This window comes from Bactrocera tryoni, chromosome 3 (assembly GCF_016617805.1).
Source record: "Bactrocera tryoni isolate S06 chromosome 3, CSIRO_BtryS06_freeze2, whole genome shotgun sequence".
Lineage (NCBI taxonomy): Eukaryota > Metazoa > Arthropoda > Insecta > Diptera > Tephritidae > Bactrocera > Bactrocera tryoni.
Window position 1 is genome coordinate 34,935,436 of NC_052501.1, and position 23,658 is coordinate 34,959,093.

Below are 23,658 nucleotides of genomic sequence, written 5' to 3' on the forward strand. Positions count from 1 at the left end.
AACTCTACTTGTCACCCTGATCACTTTGGTATATATAACCCTATATCTGACTCTTTTAGTTTTAGGGCTTACAAACAACCGTTATGTGAACAAAACTATAATACTCTCCTCAGCAACTTTGTTGCGAGAGTATAAAAATATTCACTTTTAGACAGTAATTTCTTGTTATTTTACATTTATATATTATTGTTTATCACACATCTTGAATAAAAACGGTTCTTGTATCTAAAAAAAAAGTTTTCTAATTATAATCTATAGTGAAATTGTAGAAAAAATATAAAAATCATCGAAAAATTGCTCTATTTTCTTCGAAAGCAAACTTTAACCGGAAAAATAAAATTTTTCCTTATTTTTGCCACAGGAGAAACTAAAATTTTACATGTAGATGTCAGACCCAAAAATCGTGTTGACCGGTGTCATCATTAAAAAGTAATTAAATAGAAGTATTATCACCCTAGAAATGTCATATCAATAATTTTAAATTATAGATCAATGTTCATTTTTTCTAATATTTAAAAAAGAGTTGCTGGCGTAGTTTCAAACATCTTTGGCTTGAGAACATCTGGAAATACAAAATATTTTATGTTTACTGTCGAACGTGATCATGTTGACTACTTGAAGATGTTGAGAGATTAGTCTGAATTGTTCATTTTAAAATTTCATGCACATCAGGTCATTATAATTATTCCTTATTTGTAATCAACATTAATAGTTTAAAAATACCTGTCGTTTCATAAGTATTTATTAATGTCCTTAATTCACAGATAATTCACATTTACGATGCCCAAGCCATGCGTCGTACTTTCAATTCTGGCATTAACTTGAGCCTGAAATCCTTTATATCCATGATAAGAACGATATTCTATTTACTAACATGTATAGTACATAAATGGGTGTAGGTAATAATCTTCACCCGCTCGAAACGAGAATAGAAGAAAATGATTATGAGATAATTGAATAAACTAATATAATTAAGAGATAAATTAAATATTTAATGTTGTAATTTTATTGTAAAAAAAGAAAAAACGTTAACTTCGGCTGCACCGAAGCTAATATACCCTTCACAGATTACATTGGTGCCTTAGAAAATAATTTATACCAAATTTCGTAAATATATCTGGTCAAATGCAAAAGTTTTCCATACAAGAATTTGATTCCGGTCGTTCAGTTTGTATGGTAGCTATATGCTATAGTTAACCGATCTGACCAATTTCTTCGGAGATTACATTGTTGCCTTAGAAAATAATCTATGCCAAATTTGGTGAAGATATATTGTCAAATGTGAAAGTTTTCCATACAAGAATTTGATTCCGATCGTTCAGTTTATATGGCAGCTGTATGTTATAGTGGTCCGATATCGGCCGTTCCGACAAATGAGCAGCTTCTTGAAGAGAAAATGACGTTTGCAAAATTTCAAAACTGAGGGACTAGTTCGTATATATACAGACAGACGGACAGACAGACAGACGGACATGGCTAAATCGACTCAGCTCAAAATACTGATCATTTATATATATACTTTATAGGGTCTCCGACGCTTCCTTCTGGGTGTTACAAACTTCGTGAACAAACTTAATATACCCTGTTCAGGGTATAAAAAGCAAGATCTAACCCGGCGAAGCGAGCTGGGTACGTTAGTATACTATATAATACATTTTTACCCAATAATTATTGAATAATTAAAAAATAGCTGTAGCGCCACTCTTCTATTCACTTTACTACCATTTATGAAATGTACGATTCGTAGTGTTCCCAGATCATAATCGAATATTTCCTTTGGCTCAGAGTGTATTTTTTTCCTTTTGGAAAAAATAACGATTTTTTTCAGTTTCGGACTTAATTTATAGTTTCTTCTTAAATCTAACTCAAAAAAGTATGAAAATTAATAAGCAACGAACAGACGGGCACAACTAAATTGACTCAGCTCGTCCCGCTGATCACTTACAGTACATAATTATGTATATATTTTTTTGGGGTTTCCACGATTTTTCAATGACAAACTTAATATACTTTATTTAAGGTATAATACTCGTAATATAACAATTTAATGACGAGGAAAAAAATAACACGTTGTTCTAGAAATATATCGTTATTTGAAGCGGAGTAATGTTTAAGTCGAAGTGATTTATTTTTATTTCGAAGCTCTAGACTAAGATTTTTAGAATTCAATAAAGGTATAAGCATTTGGTACATTTCCAGGTCTAAATAAAACTAAAGGCAGTACGAAATGCAGAATCTAAGCGAGTTTTGCAAAAATTAAAAGCTGTGTTATGCATTGTGTGCAACTGGTGGTCTCTAAATTATGTCAATACGAAGTTACATATACATATATTAGGCGTACGAATTTCACAATCTTCAAAGGCAAAAAAAAATAGCTATTCCTTAATTTTATGAGAATAATGGGAATAATTTTCAACAGAACCTCCTAAGATAGCAGCCATGTAAAGTAAATTTGAAGTTCAAAAGGATTTATATTAGACGAATGGTCGGTTTAATTGGACCCAATTCAATTCATTTTTGAGATGGAGACATACTATTATAAGAAAAGTGTTCTCTCCAAACTTCACAGTGACCGATATTTTCGATAAAATAATAGTAGGAACTGGGGTCCACATATTCAGTATCTGGGGGCTTGAATAGTTTTGGTACGTTTGGACAATTTTTCGTCATATAGTGACACACCTCAAAGACACTTTTCGTGCAAAGTTTTATTCGTTTATTGATTTATTTTTACACCGTAATGTCGGAATGTCAGAATAATATTGCATACCAAAATTCGTTGTAATCGGTTAAGTCGAGATAAGGTTTTTCACTTGAATGTAGGCGGGGTCACGCCCAACTTTCAAATTTGAAATCAACTCCTACAAGGCCCTCTCTTATGATCCAGAAAGTAATACGACTGAGTCGATTTAAACAATTTATTGAATCAACCGTTACAATTCTTTAAAAACTTTTAAAGTAGGCTCCTTCTGCAATTTCCAAGCATTGAAGGCGTTACGCAAGGCATTCCCCGGAATAGCCTTGAGAGCCGAGATGCATGCTGCTTGAATCCCCCTCTCTCAAAAGGCCTCTTTGTCTCGGGATCATACTCAAAGATCCATGAATCGTCACCTGGGATTAAGTTATTCAAAAATTGGGGCTCACTTTCACACATATTAAAATTTTCTTGGCACACTTCCACTCGCCGAAATTTGTGGTCGTCAGTGAGCACTTTTGGAACCATCTTCGCGCACACGTTGCGCATGTTCAAGTGCTCCGTCACAATGTCATGAACCTACGATTTTGATAAATTTAGCATCTGAGCAAATAAACGAATACTTAGTCGACGGTCTGAGTTCAAAACTTTATGCACACGAATCACATTGTCGGTGTTTGTCGAAGGCGAAGGTCTCCCAGCTCGGTCTTCATCAGCGATCTCTTCCCGGCCCTCCAAAAACACCTGGTGCCACCGAAACACACCACTTCTTGCTAAAGCAACATCTGGGTAAGCCTGCTTGATCATACGCAATGCAGATTTATCGAGTTTCAAACAGAATTTAATCACGTACCTCTGCTCTAACGAACGATGCATTTTCGGCTTGCACCACTCACAGAAACACGTCGCGCGAAAATGTTTGTCCTGACTCTCCAGGTGCTCGGAGACAACTGAGCAGCCGCTCGTTCGTTCGCTAGATCCAGACTGGATCATCCAGTCAGTGCGCGCAAGTTAATACAACCAGTGATATGTACATGAACATATCTATTATTTGTCATAAATGTGTAACATGACACTTCCGACCCATATAGACCATTCCTAGAATGTAAGATTAATATTTGAATCTAGGCTTAAGCAAAATATTGTATTTAAAAAGACGAAATAAAGAAAACGAGGCAGTTTCCCACGAGATTTGGCGCTGTTATTAATTCGCACGCTGCGAAGTACAGTCGCTGTGGAAGAAAATCAGTTGTTTTACTTTCCGGACAAACCCTGTATAACTCCATATATGCTTATCCTGATTAGGTTTAGGTGATGCAAACAACCGTTAGGTGAACAAAACTGTTATACTCTGTAGTAATATGTTGCAAAAGTATAAAAATTAAGCTACCAATATATAGTATGTTCTCTTTGTGCGCTGGACTATTGGTTTACTTAAAAAAAGTTTAGTGTAAAATGTAGTAAAATAGTGTACTTACAAAGACAATTCGCTTAGCATTATAAATACTACTTATGTCGAAAAATACATATCAATATCCAGGTGAGTCTGACTACTGAATGTTAAGCCGTTCCCACGACAGTCCCGTCGAAGTAACCGGAACGGACCTGGATTTTTATCCGGCCAAGGACTGTCAACTCGGCATCTCGAAAGTACATCAGGAATGTTTGTCTGCCGCTAAAGTAGCAACAACAACCGGAAGCTAACAACAAGTCTTTCTAGCTCCTCCTCATACGCTGTGAAAATTGTCGAAATTAGAGAAACACGCGAACACCCGATATAACAGTTATTTTGAAAACTATTAGTGCAATAACTTACTCACAAGGCTTTAAACCAGGCCTGTCCAACATACGGCCCCCGGGCCACCATCCGGCCCGCATAGGCCCTTCATCCGGCCCGCCATCTCTTATAGTCTTTGGGCATCCCAGTTGTATAGGCCTGAAACACGTGATGGATAAAGTAGAGTAAGTAAATAAGACAGTTAATTTTATACGCGCAAGAGGGCTTAACCACAGACAGTTCCAGGCTTTTCTGGCTGATGTCGGTTCAGATCACGAAGACATTGTGTACTTCAGTCGCGTTCGCTGGCTCAGCAGAGCAGCTACACTAAAACGATTCTATTCCCTGCTGGACGACTTAAAGATTTTTCTTGGCAACAAAGACTAAGAAATTACTTTCCTTACTGATGAGGAGTGGTTGGCTGATCTGGCTTTCCTGGTTGATATAACTAAATATCTTTCTGATCTTAACTTGAAACTGGAAAAAGGGAAAGACCAACTATGCACACAGTTATACGAACACGTTCTAGCTTTCACATAAAAGCTTTTGTTGTTGGAAAAGCAGCTGGAACAAAAGCAGTTGATTCATTGGGAGACCTTATCTACAAGAAAGCAAGATACCTTGGATTTTGACAAGTACGTGTTGATGTTACAAAGATTAAGGAACGAGTTTGACGACAGATTCGCAGACTTCAAATCACAAACTCCCTGCATGAAAGTGTTTCAAAATCCATTTGATGTTGAAATTGAAGGCGCTGCGCTGAGTTTACAGCTGGAGTTAATAGAATTGCAAAGCAGCTCTGATCTAAAAACAGCATATAATAATTGTCTTCCAAACTTAATTGAATTTTACAAAAAGTATATTACACCCAGTCAATACCCAAACCTTACTAAGCTGGCAATTCAACATATTTCTTTATTTGGTAGTGCATATGTTTGCGAGCAGCTGTTTTCTCGCATGAAATTTAACAAATCAAAAACCAGATCATCTTTATTAGATAGCCATCTTAAAGGCATTTTGCGCATAGCCACTTCCAAAACTCCAGCTCACATAGATGCGCTGTGCAAACAGAAAAAATTTCAGACATCTCATCAATTAGATTTTAAGAATACGAATATCTTTATATGCTAAGGCCATAGTTACATTAATAATAATATATTAAGATTTATGTGATGTTGCTTATTATAAATAAATAAATATACCAAAACTGAAGGTCATATTTTTTTTTTGGCCCGCTACGGTTATGAAAATGCTAAACCTGGCCCTTCACAAAATTATGTTGGACGGGCCTGCTTTAAACCGTTAATGTTGGTCAATATATGTATGTACATATGTGATGTGTTAATGAAGTTAAGTTGAAAACTTTTCGTAAAAATTGTGTGGCACTGAAACTCTCTTACTTGTTTTTACTTTATTGCTCCTAAAGGAGAACAAAAGGAGATCAATACTAAATTAAAATATAAAAAAAATCACAATGGAAGTATAAAATCTCCTTTTTTGCTCCTAAAAGATGACAAGAGGAGGTCAACACTAAATTAAAATATAAAAAAAAACACAATGTAAGAACAAAATTAAAAAATATCCCTTACTGCTCCTAAAAGAGATCAATAGGAGGACTCCTTCATTCCTCCTTTCAGGAGATCTCGCTTTTAAATCTGCTGGGATACTTGTAGTATTACCTACAACTAATCGAGATAGATATAAGGTTTTGTATATGTATTATGTATAAACGATCACGATGATGATACGAATTTAAATCCACGTAACTGTATTTCTGTCCGTCCGTGCAAGCTGTAACTTGAATAAAAATTAAGATATCTTGATGAAATTTGGTAGACATGTTCCTGGGCATAATCGAGTCCCGGCCACTCACAAAAAACGCCAACATTGGAACACGTATGTATAAAGTGCCATAACTAATCAGCAAATTTAGATACCGAACAAATTTGGCACAACGAATCACATTAAGGAGGGGCACCTGTGGTTTGAAAGTCTTTGAAAAATGGGCGTGGCTCCGTCCCATAACATATGTAATGTATTTGTACATAACCCTAATTTACACAAGGTAAATTCTTTTAATTCTTGTTACGATAATGTAAAAATTGGCGAAATCGAATGACAACGCCGCACACTCCCCATATAACGGTTTCCTTACAAACTATTAAAGGTGCCATAAATCAATAACTAAAAGCGTCAGAGACATTAAATTGTACACATTGTTTGAATGCGGTATCCTATTTCAAATATAAAGATTTTCGAACATGCGGGTGACCTTATACCGGTTATTTCGGTCAATACGTGAGTTATCTCAATGAAAATGAGAGACCGTGGTTTATTAATAACAGTGTTTTGTTTATTAATTTATAGCGAACATTTTCAGTAAAAGTAATAAAATAATATTTCGGGAATATATTTGCCAATTAAGTGATATAAGTATACAAAAAATCGCTGCTTGATACAAGCAATCACAATTTTTCCTTTGAAATTATAACTATCTGTGTAAAATCCGTTAAGTTGTCACAACGTTCCGTTACATGCGATTCAAAATGTGCACTGAACGTATGTCTTCTGTATAAAAGGGGAACTGAGAATAATAAACACATTTGTATGTAAATGTGCTTTTTGGTTGACCTACATAGTCGCTCGACATAAGCACTTTAAGAAGAGAGGATACTCTTAATCGCACCCATAAAAACGGATATACAGACACCTGTTTGGAGACAGGAAATCCACAAGGCCTTTGTAAAGAGGAACACGACCTTGAAAACGTGGGCAACAGATGTAGGCCAATTCACTTGTTGGGGCCGCACACGACCGGCGTTAGTTCAAGTCGCGTGCTCCACGCGTTTGCATGTGGCCGGCGGCAGGAGACAGATAAACAGAACAACACAGCAGCACGTAGGCAACACAAGCCTAGTCTTTGTTTTCGTAGAAATGTCAAGTGGCTACCACGGCTGCAGCATCGATAACGGAGAGGCCTGCGTGTATCTGGCTTGCGTTGTGTCAATCACGCAGTGTCAATTATTGCTTGAATCAAACACATTTATAGATACAGATATAAATATATTTATTAGTACAACAATGAAAGTAAACAATATCAGAACACCTTGTAACTCGTTACGCGCTTAGTTGGCCTAATGCCACCCCATGCAGCCGAATGCTCCGTTTACAACCAAACAAATGCACCAATAGCAAATTGACACTGAGAGAGCATATGCTCAGCGCTCTCACATTGTTTGCTCGTCGGTGAGGATCAACATGCTCTCAACGCAAACCCTTTGCGCTTGGCATCCTTGCGTGACCTTCTCCGACGCTGAGGGCTGTGACGTGTGCTCAATGCCATTGAAAGTTGATTTACTATTTAAGCGTATGTATGTATGTATATGTGGATTTGTATATACATAGATAGTCGGGCTTTGGGCTTGTTGTCACCACCTTTGTCAGCAAAGCCGACACTGGCACATGCTTGGCTATAGCCAGGGGGTGGTTTGAGTCCAGATTTTTATTGGCGGCGTTACAATGAGCTTTGTGCAGGATTCGCTAAGCGGGACAAGGGTTCAGGATATGCCGGCACATGCAGGTCGCACGTTGGTCATGCGCTGCAAAATCAGTCGAACGCCGTTCGTACACACGATAAGTCACGTGTGGCTCTAGCTCTGGTAATAATTAAGCAAAAATAAATACATAGTTGGTTTTTATATAGGCATCAAGTTGACCACACATCTATAACTCTAACCTGTTCATTCAAAATAATTGTGTATTGTTGATTTCTACTACGAAAATGGAACATAATCTTCATAACAATACGCCGGTTCATTGGGGCTACGGAGTGGCTCCTGTGCCGACTACGCCGCACAGTCAGTGGGCTCCGCCACCTCAAAGTCATAGCTTGAAGCGAGCATTGTCCGAAAGTGATTGTGATGAACTCTACTCTGAGGAATCCTCAAAGGAACAGTAAGTAACTCTCTTTTCAATTGATAGAAAGAAGCTAAGACTATCTTCTTCTGAAAATCTAGAGTTTCTCCCAGCGAAACTGGAAGTTGTCAGTTATTGACACGTAAGAAAAGACGAGGTGTTATTGAGAAGAAGCGACGGGATCGCATAAATTCTTCGCTCACCGAGTTGAAACGTCTCGTGCCAACGGCTTATGAAAAGCAAGGTTCTGCTAAATTGGAGAAAGCTGAAATCTTACAATTAACTGTGGAACATTTGAAAAATCTGCAATCAAAAGGTAAATTAATCGAAATGCACTCATATAAGCTTCTTTAGTGAACATACAATCGTACATACACAATTGTCGCATGGATATTCGCATGCGCATGCTGGATGTGCGAAGAAAACAGAAATGTGTTAAAATACAACTTGTTGAAGACGAGGATTTCATTCGAAATTGAAGGTGTTTTATGAGAAAATAAAAGTTTTGTGAAGTGCAAAAACAAATTTCTATTAAAAGTAACAAGACTCTAGGTGTCTGCATTTGTGACTAAGTTGAATTAAAATTGATACGTATAAAATATTCAAGCGTTTGCTAACGGAAATCTTCAAACCCAGCGATTCGTCCAAAATCTAAGTGATCTAACGAAAAATATAATCTTAATGAAATAGGTGATCCACAATTAATTCTTATCGTTTATGATTTTTAAATAATACAATGTTATATAAAAAGGAATGATAATTTGATCTTAAGCCTTAAACGTCTGGCAGTTCCGGGAACTATTACTGTTTTGTAAAATTTTCATGTATGACGGTGCATTTTTAAATATTTATAACATCACATCACATGTTGCTTTGATATATCCGTTATATTTTAGCTCAGTCGCCACTTGTGTGTGAGCTTTGCAGTCATTTACGTTTTGACTTTAGTAAGAGTGCTTTGAAAAAATAATTTCAAGGAAATTTTTTTATTTTCAAGTGACTTTTGCAAAAGTGATAATAATTCTTTGGTGCTGAAAATTTGGAATATTCATCGTTATTATAATTTAATTTGATGTAAGTGTTGATAAAAAGTTTACAAATTCAAATATAAATTTTATAAAATAAAACTTAAACGGTCCCTTGATGAACCATCAGGTGCATGGAGGAACCGCCGGGCGTTTAATTTCGCTGAATCAAAGAAAACCTCTATAATACAGACCATAATAATTTGTTTATCATTTCATTTATTAAAAATTTATAAAAAATTTAAAATATGTTAAACTTTTTCAAATTTTAATTTTAGTTAAAAAACTGTTGTATTTGCCTGCTGCCTACAAGTGAAAGCATTTTCGGGCACTCATAAACTCCGTTATGTCAATTATACGCCTAAACCGTATGCGTGAATTTGGTTTTACCAGTTTTCCCACCAAAAAACGATTTCCCACGCTTTCAATTTATCATTTTAATCCGCCAGCCCAACTATCCCATAAACCACCACCACCTTGGTGCCATTAGTAGGATCAGCAGTCAATTGCCAACAGCAAAGGGAATTGTATGCAAGTTAGCAAGTGCCTTTGTCGCGCTATTAATTCACCCGTAATGCAAATAATTCTGTACGTTCCACCAACTATGAGCATACATACAACCATTGTCGAGACACCACACTAGCATAAACTCACCCTCTCACAGGGCAAAGGGGTTATTACACTAGGGCTATGAAATATGCTCTGTTGTGGGAATAAAAATAATGATAGTTTTTATTTAGTATTTAACATGTGAACAATGTATGTATCTAAGTATGTACGAGTATATGTGTAACTTAGTGAGTTTATTGATTCACAAAGCCAGCGCTATTGTTTGCATACATGACTGACTTTAATGATTTATTTATAACTGTATTTATTTATTGCAGGTATTGAATCGTTCAGCTATGATCCTCAACGCTTCGCCATGGATTACCATATTATCGGCTTTCGAGAGTGCGCTGCCGAGGTGGCGCGCTACTTAGTGACCATAGAGGGTATGGATATTCAGGACCCACTCCGCCTACGCCTCATGTCGCATTTGCAGTATTTCGTGCAACAGCGTGAACTGTCGGCCAAGAGTTGTGCCAGTCCCGGCGGCTGGACGTCGGCGTCCGCATCCAGTGGCTATCAGACAAACTGTAGTGCAGCACCTTACCAACCTTACCCAGGCACACCTACTGCTCATCCCAGCCTCAATCCCACGTATATGCCGACACCAATACATGCCTATCCCACGCTGAGCACCTCGCCAAGCAGCACTACGCACCTTCAGCCGCATCCGCACCACCTTCAACAACACAGCACACAACAGCAGCAGCTGCAGCAGCAATCTCAGCAGCAAGCGGCGTCTGGACAGGTTAACCGAGCTTCTTCGGCCAATGGAACAGTGACGAGTGAAACGATGCCTATCATAAGTCACGCAACCAATCAGCCAAATCAACAACAACAACAGCAGCAATCGCTCTCAACGCATCAAACACAGGCAGCGTCATCACAGTTGCAGCAAACACCTGTGTCGCACGAATCACATCTTCAACAGCAACCACAACAGCCACCACCACCTCAAGCGCAGCCGCAGCCTCAACACTACACGCAAGAACACACGCACACCGATCAACAAGTCGTCACTTATGCGGACTTATCCAACGCCCAGGCTCACATTGATCATCGCAATCCCACAGCGGCCATTGCCGCAACTGGTCTGAACTACCCTGGCTCCACACATTATCCGGTTGCAGCTGCCCAGGAGTACAATTCAAATTACGTGGCCGCGAACGGTTCCAAGCCTTATCGACCATGGGGTGCCGAAATGGCCTATTAACGGCCATATGCAAATGTATAGCAATAACTTATGCTAACTGTTGTTGAAAAACGGAGTAATGATATTCATAACCTAGTCACGAAAGATAAAAGAATTCAAGTCCAACTTACCTAATTTATTTGTAGAAATTATGAAATAAGGAAATATTAATGTTAACATTTTCTAACTGTTGTATACTATATGTATGTATGTGAAATCTACTTACATATACATATGTATGCATACAGTGATCCAACATGTACAAATATACACTTTAAGGGTTTTTCCGGGAAATAGGATTAATTAATTTTAAGCTTTAATATACACTTGGTAAACGTGAGAATATAAATGGTAAATATATTTTTATACAAAGTTATTGTAGATATACTCGTACTTGTATAAATAGTATTAGCGTGCTACCAACATTTTTATTACCTTTTAAACCACGAATATTTTATATTAAAAAAAGGATTTTAAATATAAATAAACAAACCGTAAGTAAATATCAATAATAACTTCATCTCTGAATCTGGATGTACCGATTAAAGAAATATTCCAATTTTACAGAATTTTTATAGTGCGATTGATTATTTTTTGCTCAAAGGAGGTTTCAATAGCGCGAAACAGACGATTCTACTGAGGTCTGAGGACAGGAATCCACTTGCCAATTTTACATAGAGCTTACGCATACAATTATCATAAAATATATGTCTAACATGATCTTGATATCTATATAGCGCCAGCGACATCGATGAATTTCATTTAAAGCTCATTGGAAATCATTTTGTGACTTCTCTTGGACGTCCACTGTTTTCTTCGACTTTGGTGCTGATAAGATGCAGAATTCAGCAAACACTATACAAGGTTAATGATAGTAACCCTGCAGAACTGGGCGCTAGTTCGAAGCCGGTGAAATAAGCGTTTACCAATAGACCACCCCTACTTACTTACTAGCCCTAAACAATGCGTTTTTATACTCTCGCAACAATGTTGCTAACGAGAGTATTATAGTTTTGTTCACATAACGGTTGTTTGTAAGTCCTAAAGCTAAAAGAGTCAGATATAGGGTTATATATACCAAAGTGATCAGGGCGACGAGTAGAGTCGAAATCCGGATGTCTGTCTGTCCGTCCGTCTGTCCGTCCGTCCGTGCAAGCTGTAACTTGAGTAAAAATTGAGATATCATGATGAAACTTGGTACACGTATTCCTTGGCTCCATAAGAAGGTTAAGTTCGAAGATGGGCAAAATCGGCCCACTGCCACGCCCACAAAATGGCGGAAACCGAAAACCTATAAAGTGTCATAACTAAGCCATAAATAAAGATATTAAAGTGAAATTTGGCACAAAGGATCGCATTAGGGAGGGGCATATTTGGACGCAATTGTTTTGGAAAAGTGGGCGTGGCCCCGCCCCCTACTAAGTTTTTTGTACATATCTCGAAACTACTATAGCTATGTCAACCAAAGTCTACAGAGTCGTTTCTTCAGGCATTTCCATGTACAGTTCAAAAATGGAAGAAATCGGATAATAACCACGCCCACCTCCCATACAAAGGTTATGTTCAAAATCACTAAAAGTGCGATAACCGACTAACAAAAACGTCAGAAACACTAAATTTTACGGAAGAAGTGGCAGAAGGAAGCTGCACCCAGGCTTTTTTAAAATTGAAAATGGGCGTGGCGCCGCCCACTTATGGACCAAGAACCATATCTCAGGAGCTACTAGACCGATTTCAATGAAATTCGGTATATAATATTTTCTTAACACCCTGATGACATGTACGAAATATGGGTGAAATCGGTTCACAACCACGCCTTCTTCCAATATAAAGCTATTTTGAATTCCATCTGATGCCTTCTCTGTATAATACGAGTATAAACATTAGGAACCAATGATGATAGCGGAATAAAACTTTACAAAAATACGGTATTTGAAAAATATGTAAATGACGTATTATGAAATCTCGATTATCACTTTACCATGCGAGAGTATAAAATGTTCGGTGACACCCGAACTTAGCCCTTCCTTACTTGTTTATTTCCATTTTTGTATGAAATTGCCGCAAATAATGTCAATCACCACTTCCTAGTTTACACGGGAACTGGTGAAATAGTACCTTATATTAGGCTCCAAAAATAGTAATTACAATGTAGGATTCCAAGGGTAGATAAAAAGAGTACTTACATAACACCTTATGTAAGAATCGGTAAAAAGAATATCCATGTTAGAGGTACTTATGTCCGAGAAATCACTAATTATAATAATGAAATAATAACACTTACGACTGTTAAATTTTTTTTTACTTTATTTTTAACTTTTCTTGCTGAGAATACCATAGCTCAGATTATTCTAAAACCTTTTTTCCAACTCTATTTTAATTTTATTGTAGCTGCAGTTTTTAAAGTAGCGCTTCATCCACCGACTAGAATTATTGCATCTGGGAATAAGAAAGATCAGAAAAGTTTGAAATTAATGTTGTTTGTTGATTGAAATAGGTTCATTTAAATTGCAATTAAAGCGACTAGAATTAATTGTTTAATCAATTGATCAATCGATAAAAATAATAATTTAGAGAAGCCCAACGAATTGCAATGAACTTGACAATTAGCCATATTATTGTTAGAGTTTTTTAAAATTTCGCCTTTAACGGTAAGGCTTTTTATTGCGTTAGTGAACAAAATAAGTAATAATTTGTATTAAAAGAACAATTTTGATACGGTTTGTAAGTTATATGTGGTCTTAAACAAGTTTTCACTCGATTTTATTCAATTTAGGCACAAAGAAGTTCCGTTATTAAAAAAACATGCTCTCTCAATTTTATTAAAATAACTAACATATTTGCCCTATACATGCGGTATAAAGCCAGCTGGAATTTCGAAAATTTTTATATTAGGTAGATGGAGGCTAAAGAAATTATTGATCCAATTCATTAATTTTTTCACATACAGGCATGCTACGAGTATTAAGAAAGTATTCTTTTCAAATTTAAATATCTCACAGTTTGACTGATATTTTCGATAAAAAGTTCGCAATTGAAAGTTTGATCCACATATTCGGTAACTACGGACTTGAATAGCTTAGGTCGGATTTGGACAATTTTTGGTGGTCATCTCTTAGCTCGAATTGTATTCTGGGAAATGCATGCCCGATGGAACTTAAAATTGGATTATATGGGAAGTAGACGTGATTGTGGTCCGTAGTAGTTTGTTTTCGCACTAGAACATCGGAATGTCAAGATAATACCAAATACGGTCGATATCGTTCGATTGGGTCCTGATATATGGTTTTGACCGAAATGTGGGCAGTGTCACACCCATCGTCCAATTTTGACCTCGGCTCCTATAAAACCTTCTAGTACAATCTGGAATCTAAAATTTAATGCCTCCGACGTAAGTATTTATTTATTGATTTATCGCACTTTTAGTAGTTTTTAACAAAGTCGATATGTGGGGAGCGCGGGGTTATCACCCTTCTTAGGGGTTGTCGGTTAAGGTGACTTGTTCTGAGCGAATTTACTTTTCGTTTAATGGCATTTTGTGAGAATAGCAGTGAACCGATTACACCCATCTACGAACTCGTCCTCACTTTTTTGCGAAGGAGCATCATCCGTATCAAGTTTCATTAAGATATTTAAATTTTTACTCAAGTTATCACTTGCACAGACGGACACATATAACCCTATATTTAACTCGATTATTTTTAGGCGATACAAACAACCGTTAGGTGAACAAAACTATTATACTCCGTAGCAACATGTTGCAAGAGATTAACAAACGGTTTTTGCTTTATAATTGTTTTTGTAAATTCTGGAACCAATGCACCGTTCCAGAATTTACATATGTGTAAACAAACAGCGTTCGAAGTTTTGTTTTCAATTTCACCTGCGCTCTTTCTACTCTTCCTCTTCAAATTCGATGCTTGACTGTTGCGTTCATGCGTGTACATTTTTTCACTAGGTGGTTCCGCGTTCTTCTACCATACCCCTTTTAAATGATTAGCTAAGTTTTTTTCCCAAATAATGTACCTAAAAAAGCATTGACGCTATTAGAATTCAGTTCAGTATCTTCGTGAATTACTTTGGTTGTCCAATTAATAATCATCGGGACCATTACGGATCTGTTAAACACATTTATTAAGTGTTATTATATTTGGCAAAGTTTTCGCCAATTTTCCGTATTACCAAGCACTCCAATTCATTAAGATTTTTCCATTTTTCTATCTTGCATATGAGAGAATGGTTTTTGCATGTTCTTCATGCGCTTCTCGTGGTGTTGCAATACCAATTATAATTGTAATTAACATACATACATATGTATGTACATACATATATATGTATGTTAAATACATACATGTATGTATGTATGAAATCTGCTGTGTTAAAGCAGTTAGACTAATATTCAATTTACCTTTCTCACAAAATTTTCGAAGTTTTCGCTATTGAGGAGTGGAAGCAGTAGTTAAAACGTCACAGTGTAAATGACAACCCTGCTCACCATGCACAAAAATAATCATTATACTTCACTGAAATGGAAATTTCGCTCATGAAGTTTTCCAAAATACTTGCTGTTTCAAAGCAATATGTACATAGGTTTCAAAGTAGATTTGCATATTATTCTGTTTCAATAGCTATTGACCACTGGTCAACTCAATTTGCATATGCACTGCGGTAGTAGCTAATGCCGCAGCCGCAGCCATAGTCAAAATATGGTATGAGTATTTAAATGGAGGTATTAATATTTACAAAAAAGACACGTGTTTATTTTACGAATACGCAATAGTTAGTGGACTAGAACTTGAAAGTTTTGCATAATCCTTGCTTAAGGAATGGTCACTAATTATGTGCATAGTTGTATGGCTGTAGGTAAGCATATTGTGGATGCGAAGGGTTTGTGATAACTGCTCTGAATACTTTTAACCGAACTTGTATTCACAAAGGTTCATGAACATACAAACGTATGCAAATAGATGGATGAGTATATAAGTATGTAGGAACATGTTTGTTGCTTATTAGGTAGGTAAATGTCGCCTTCACAGATCATTGAACACACCTTATTGCACATCCCAGTTTTACGCAATCTCCTCATGCGCAGATACAAATTTGAATGAAGAGTTTCTACTCGCAGCATAACTGCATATAAATGCAAAAATAACAAAATATTGTTTTCAAGTAACACATACTTACTTTCATTCAGCTCAAGTACACTGTTAATAATCAGCTTAATAAAGTTTTGAAGTTTTCATTTAATTGATTTGAAAACTTCTCAACGTCACAAAATTCCGGTAAATGTGATATTTTCTATTCTTTTTGTACTCATGGTTATATACTATACATATCTCCTGACTACATTATTTTTATTGCTACTTTTAGCCGTAACATTTATTCACTTTTTTCAGTTCGAGCACTTTCAATTATAAATGTCCATAAGTGTGAATATCTGCGAACAATAAGTCACTGCATTGATAGTAGTGAAGTGCGAGTAGCTCGTGTTAAATGTGAGAGACCTTTTCGACTCGACTTCCCACGCTCCATTCAGATCAATAGTCACACACCCCTGTTGAATCAATCGCCTCTATCGCAACTTTACTCAAAGTTCGCACTCAAATTCGACAGGCTTTCGAAAACCAACCCCAACTCACATGCGCTTAGAAATCTATCTACTTTCTATTTAATTTCATATAAACATTCACACACATGCATGAATGTTGGTAGGTAAATATTATGATTTGTTATTGTAGGTATGTTTCCCAGTTGCCTTCTCGGGGTGGTTCCATGGGTAGCAAATTCACTGCTAAGCGTTAATTGCTGTATGATTTCGACAGCAACAGGTTCCTCAGCAGAGCTCCGAATGTCGATCAAAACGATTTGAGGTTTTTATTGTCAACATTTTAATGCGGTTAAGTGCAATTAAGTGAATAATGTTTTTGAAATGTATTTTATGTTATTGTCATTTTTATTCGAAGTACAATTTATTGTCATATGTGAGCATTTGCATGTGCTGATCTATTAAAAATTGCGAATAAATTGTTAATATTGAAACCATACCAAATACGTAAATATGTATGTATGTATGTATGCATGTGGTGCAGTCGATAATTTTTCATATTTCATTCTCCAAATGGCAGACACTTATAATATAATATATGCACAGGTGGCCCACATGTTATACGTTTTAACACTCGGATGATTAAGGGAATCGATGCAAATGAACACTGGCCGGATCAACGTGCTAAGGAGTTATTTAATTTGTGTATTTCATCAAAATATTTTAACAGTAATAGTACTGTATATACATATATATGTACATAAATCAAGCTTTGCGGAAATAGTGATCTTCAATATACACCTGTCACCTTTTACGCAAAATTGCCGACTATGCCCAAGATACCGAACATGTGAACATCAGCACTTTCAGGCTCCTTACCGAAAATATGCGAAAAATTATGCGAAAGGTTTTAAAGTTTAAATAAACATCAAACGTGAAGATATCAACGCTTACATTCACAAAAAGTTCTGTTTTACTAAATGAAAATCTCTAGTTCGTTTCAAAATTAATTTGAATGGATTTCTCAGATAAAATGAAGACGCCAAATCCACAGTAATCGGAACATTCTATTAGTAAAAGTTAAATATTTTCTCAAAATGAATTTAGTAATTTAATACTTGATCACGTTAGGAATGATTTTTCAAATTTTTCACAGCGGTGGACGAGGTAGAATCTTGTTGTAAACATGATTGTGTTCAAAAACTTGGTTTGGAAAAGTTGAATGGTGGACTAATAGTCCTCAAATACGACGATTCATGTTCCGGAAAGTAAAGCTTGGAAAAGTTTTTTTTAATAGTCCAAATTATCCTAGTTAAAAACCTCCAACATATAAAGAAAGTAGTGACAAATTTTAAGATTCTAAGAGCAAATACTCGCTTCATCTGGATAAATGTTCGGGTAAGTTACATTATTATAGTGAGAAAAAAGAGAGCGAGAATGGTAGCAATGTTGGTGGGATCATTCATTTATATCAGATTATTGCTGAAAAGAATGAAAAAAGAAAGTCGACCGGAAAATTATAAAAGAAAAGCTTATAAAAGGCTTTATATTGAAATATAACACATGTTCTCGACATTTGTCTCCCCATATACTAGATTGTCAAATATCTCCTTTCCACCTTTTTGTCTTTTGAATTTCGCGGCTATGTATAAAGCGCTACAGAACTCGTATCTAGCTATACCATATATCTACAACATACCTACCTACAAAACGACGCTATGAATGATTAGTTTGGATATTGCGTTCAACAGTTATAGACGTGTAACATGGAGTTCACTAACGCCAAAATTCACGCTATTTTAAAGATTTCCTTCGTTAAAGGCAAATCCGCTAGAGAAACGTTCTGTGAGATTAATGGTATTTTGGGGGATGGTACTCTATCACTTCGAACTGCGGACGAATGGTTTCGACGATTCAGAGCGGGTGAAAACGACACCATGGATAAACCAGCCGGCGGAAGACCAGTGACGACACATACCATGAAGAACATCGAGTTAGACTGGCATGTGGCATGTCGTGAAATCGCACAGAAGATGGAGGTTAATCGCCAAACCATTTTAAACCATCTGCAGAAGGTTAGATACACAAAAAAGCTTGATGTTTGGGTGCCGCATGATTTGAGGCAAAAAACCTTCTGGACCGAATCAACGCCTGCGATATGCTACTGAAACGGAACGAACTTGACCCATTTTTCAAGCTGATGGTGACTGGCGACGAATGGATCACATTCGACAATATCAAGCGAAAACGGTCGTAGTCGAAGGCCGGTGAATCGTCCCAAAGAGTGGCCAAGCCGAGATTGACGGCCAGGAAGGTTTTGCTGTGTGTTTGGTTGGATTGGAAGGCAATCATCCACAATGAGCTGCTCCCATATGGCTAGATGCTTGCTTAATTCTATCATCGTCCCAAACAGTGGCCAAGCCGAGATTGACGGCCAGGAAGGTTTTGCTGTGTGTTTGGTTGGATTGGAAGGCAATCATCCACTATGAGCTGCTCCCATATGGTCAGATGCTTGCTTAATTCTATCATCTACTGTGAACAACTGGACCGCTTGAAGCAGGCGATCGACCAGAAGCGTCCAGAATTGGCCAACAGAATGGGTGTACTATTCCACCATGGGAGGTTTTATCGCATCCACCATATAGCCCGGACATAGCGCCACGTGATTACCCCCTGTTCCTGTCCATGGCGAACGCCATGTTGGTGTAAAGTTGAACTCAAAAGAGGCTTATGAAAAGTGGCTGTCCGAGTTCTCCGCAAATAAGAAGGGGGGGCTTCTACGAGGGGGGTATTATGAAGTTGCCGTCTAGATGGAAACATCACTGTAACACTTTTTATTAAGCATTGAATAAAGAGCAAAAAAGCAGAAGGGAGGTATTTGACAACCTAATACTTCTATTCATCCTTATTTCATCCTGAATAGGTAATATTCAGTTTGCCATGAAGCTTGTAACATCCAAAAGAAAACGGCAGACGCTCTATAAAGTATAGGGTTTCTAAAAAGAATGAAATGATTTCTTTAAAAAAAAAACACACGCACATTATTATGCTAAATGTCCTCCACGGTTTCTTTTGACGAAACGAATTCGATGAATCCAATTTTCGAGTACGTTTCCACTAAAGTCATATGTCATGAATAACACGTTCCATATTAACTTATAAAGCTTGAAGAGAGTCTGGTTTATTGCTAAGAACTAATGATCAATAAGAAGCAGTCTAATGGTGCTAATGATGTTAAATCACAACTGTCTACAAACTTTTCTCTCAATGATTTGGTTATTGCACATGCTGTGTGGCTCGTAGCCCCCGTCTTGTTGAAACCAAATGTTGTCATGTTCAACTTCTTCCAATTATGGCCATAAAAAGTAGGTTATCATAGATTTATATCATTCTCCATTGACAGTGACGGTATCACCAGCTACTTTTCGAAAGAAGTACGGACCCATGATTCCACCAGAGCAAAAACCACACCAAACTGTCAATGGTTGTTCATAAATAATTTATATTTTTTCTTCGCGTCAGAATCGACAGTTTTTTTTTTTATTTACCGCACCACTCAGATGAAAGTGAGCCTCATCGGAGGAAATGATTTTCTTTAAAAAATCTGTATCGTTTTCAAATTGTTCTAAGGCAAAATCAGCAAATTTACGAAGTCCAATGTCCCAGTTCTTGGGACCACAAATTACGGTCTGCAGTCAGCAAAATGTTCATTACTTCTTCCAATGATGAAATTGTAAACATTACTGAATACAATGAAAAAAATCATGACATACTAAAATTTGACGAAACGACACTTACAAATGTATGTATATGGTAAATGATCAGCGTGACGAGCTAAGTTTTACTTTTAGCCATGTCCGTCTGTCTATCCGTCCGTCTATATACTTATACACGAATTAGTCCCTCAGTTTTTGTGATATCGATCTGTACCATCCTTTTCTCACCAAGATGCTGCTCATTTGTCGAAACGGCCGATATCAGACCACTATAGCTTATAGCTGCCACACAAACTAAACAATCGGAATCAAATGTTTGTATTAGAAACGTTTTCATTTGACGAGGTTTCTACATCAAATTTTGGTATTGGTTATTGTCCAAGACAACGGAATGTCACTGTAGCATGTAGGTGCCATTCGAATTGGCCGATCAAAGTTATTGTGAGTAATCTTTTGTATTTCTGAATGGTTAAATAGAAAGCAGCGTATAAAATTAGTACTTTGTAGTTAGACCTAAGCTTAAAAATGTGATTTTAAGGATAAAATGCCAATGTTACCAAAAGGAATATGCACCAACCATTATGAACCAATCAACCAAATCCGAACGGTGGAGAGACACGTAAGTCTACTGCAAAAGTTATGAGTCTATGTTTCCGGATGTACATGGTATGATTCCAAGACTATAAAAAAAATGAAAAATCGTCAGTCGAAAAGTTGGAAGATCTCTATAATCTGAGGTACATATGTATGTATATTGTCCCAAATGGAAACTAGGTTGAAAAATAATGCCGAACTTTGCCGAAATAAATTATATTTTTTTGAACGGTACGAATTTTCCATTTTGGTTAGTACTTAGTGATTCCTGTATTGAGATAACTAAAATATCTGCTTCAAGTGAACGAGGGGTACAAGTAATTACGTACGAAAAATAAATATTCAATTCAATATTGTTTTGTTTCAGTTCTTAATCAAGGATTTGACAGGGTATCATTGTTGACATAAACGGAATTAATCACATCAACGATACGCGCGATTTGATGAAGCTTAGAATTTTAGAATAGATGATTGTATAGTATCAAAATATATAGGCGGCAGAAGTAGAGGCAAAATTACGATTATTTTCGGGTCATGCTGGACATATATGTATGTGGTATGCCGAGATCCATTCTGCATAATTAGGGAGTTCAACTTGCTACAGTATCCAACTCGAGGCAAATCCTCTTCACCTCGTTCGGCCAAAGACGGCCGACGATATCTGTACCCTAGATATCTTCCTTTTCGTATAAAACATTCTTCAAATATTATGCTCATATCTAAATCTTTAAAAACAATTCGAACAGAGTTAGATATAAAACAATCTCTCTTTATTTAAATTTACAAATCAATATCTTAAGTTTAAATAATTTCTTAGACGTACTTTCTAAATCAACATTAAGCAAATCTAAAATTCATTCAAACTAATGCCATGGCACTTGATTTGGGTTACTAATTGAACCTTTTTTATAGTATTTGGCAGTTGCAGCAGCAGAGACAGTCATTACAGGGGAATTTAGACTTGGTTCGTAGGACGGATAACTTCCTTCCGCTTTTATTACGGCGGCACATTTCCAATCCTTGGTATAATTTTCTACACAAACATAAAAAAATTTTAATATTTATGGTATCACTCCATATATAAAAATACTTCTCCAAATTCGCACACATCCATCATCACCAGTTGAAATTAACATTGTCGCTAACATATTCCAACAAACTCTCCAAACAGGACAGTTATGATCACTAAATTTGGTTGCTTGTATATCAAGTTTAGTGTTTGCGGATGCATCTCTAAATAAAAAAGTTTTAATTAACATAAAAACAACATTTTGGATAATGATCTAAATACTTACGTCACTCCTCGGATATTGACAATATATAAGTCTTTACTTGCAACCGCGAGCATATGAAATGTCCTACCAGGATTAGGTGCAAACGCTAAATCAGTAACTGGTTGTGTGATTTCATTAATTGCATCAATTTTAACCCATTTGCGATTTTCACTATATGCAAAAATAAAAACTTTTCCGGTATGTGTAGCTGTCTCGTCACTTCCCGCCTACAAATAGTTTGATATATTTCAAGTATTCATATACACACATAAGTATATACAAGTATGTACACATTATTACTGCTTAAATAATAATGAAGTGTTATAACTCACCGCTAAAAGTTGTGAAGATAACATGTATGTTGAAGTATTCCATGATATGCAACTCAATGGTAATTTATTAGCAATTTCATGCAAAACAGGCCATTGGGTGAGGTTCATTATATCTGGTGCTTCATAAATCCTAATTATACCATCAGCCGATGTTGTGGCCAACATTAGTCCCAAGTATTTAGGAGCGAATTTAACATCAGAAACGCTTGTACGTGAATCATCCAGTGTCATTCGACGTACCCAACGACGTGAAGGAGTCGATAGGGATGCAACTTTTTCTCCAACTATTTCTTCCCACACAGACGCCGTTCGATCAAATGAGCATGTAACTAGGACTTGCCCAAATTCTGGATGAGCCCAGGAGATTCGCCAGATAGAACCGGAATGTGCTTTCCAATTACTGGATTCAATCCAATTGCCTTTTTCGTCTTCATCCCAAACCTTTGGTAATAAGAAAACAAAAAACCCAAGTCTTAACAAGAATAGTCGGCGTATATAAATCTTTTGGAGTACAAACCTTTACGGTTTGGTCACTAGAGCAAGTTGCCATTCGTCGACCGTAATAATCAAATGCGACATCGTGGATGACATCTTTGTGATCTGCTGATATCAGTTCAACTTCAAACATTTCCACAATATAAACAAAGTTAAAATGTACAACTTAGCGCGCGATGTACAATAAATAAAATGTAAAATAATTGATGAAAAAAATGAACTCGAATATCACGGCATGCAGATAACACAGGGTGACAAAAATAATGTAAGCCACAATAAGAAGACTTTTTTAACCCATAGTAGAACACGAATAAGTTATACGCCAACGGTATTTAACTTCTATGCTTTTATATTGGCGGTCTAGATCCTAGGTTAGGCAAAAGTTAAATATATACAATTCTAATAATATTGGAAAAAACAAAGTAGTATATTTGTGTTATTTATGCATGTCAACATATAAAATCATACTATGAGAAATAGTAGCTTGCT

The 23,658-nt window shown here is 36.5% G+C and overlaps 2 protein-coding genes across 2 annotated transcripts; one reads left to right on the plus strand and one right to left on the minus strand.

The window, feature by feature from the left end:
* Positions 1 to 8,253: 8,253 nt before the first annotated feature.
* Positions 8,254 to 11,557, plus strand: LOC120771884 (hairy/enhancer-of-split related with YRPW motif protein). The gene is made up of 3 exons (XM_040100142.1): positions 8,254 to 8,426; positions 8,489 to 8,703; positions 10,300 to 11,557. Exons 1-3 carry the CDS (start codon positions 8,254 to 8,256, stop codon positions 11,232 to 11,234), a joined length of 1,323 nt encoding a protein of 440 aa, XP_039956076.1. The 3' UTR covers positions 11,235 to 11,557.
* Positions 11,558 to 21,868: 10,311 nt separating this feature from the next.
* Positions 21,869 to 23,398, minus strand: LOC120772650 (nucleoporin seh1-like). The gene is made up of 5 exons (XM_040101376.1): positions 23,192 to 23,398; positions 22,675 to 23,115; positions 22,364 to 22,569; positions 22,159 to 22,301; positions 21,869 to 22,101 (listed from the first exon to the last, which is right to left on the minus strand). The coding sequence occupies exons 1-5, from the start codon at positions 23,300 to 23,302 to the stop codon at positions 21,932 to 21,934; spliced, it is 1,071 nt and encodes a 356-aa protein (XP_039957310.1). The 5' UTR covers positions 23,303 to 23,398; the 3' UTR covers positions 21,869 to 21,931.
* Positions 23,399 to 23,658: the final 260 nt, after the last annotated feature.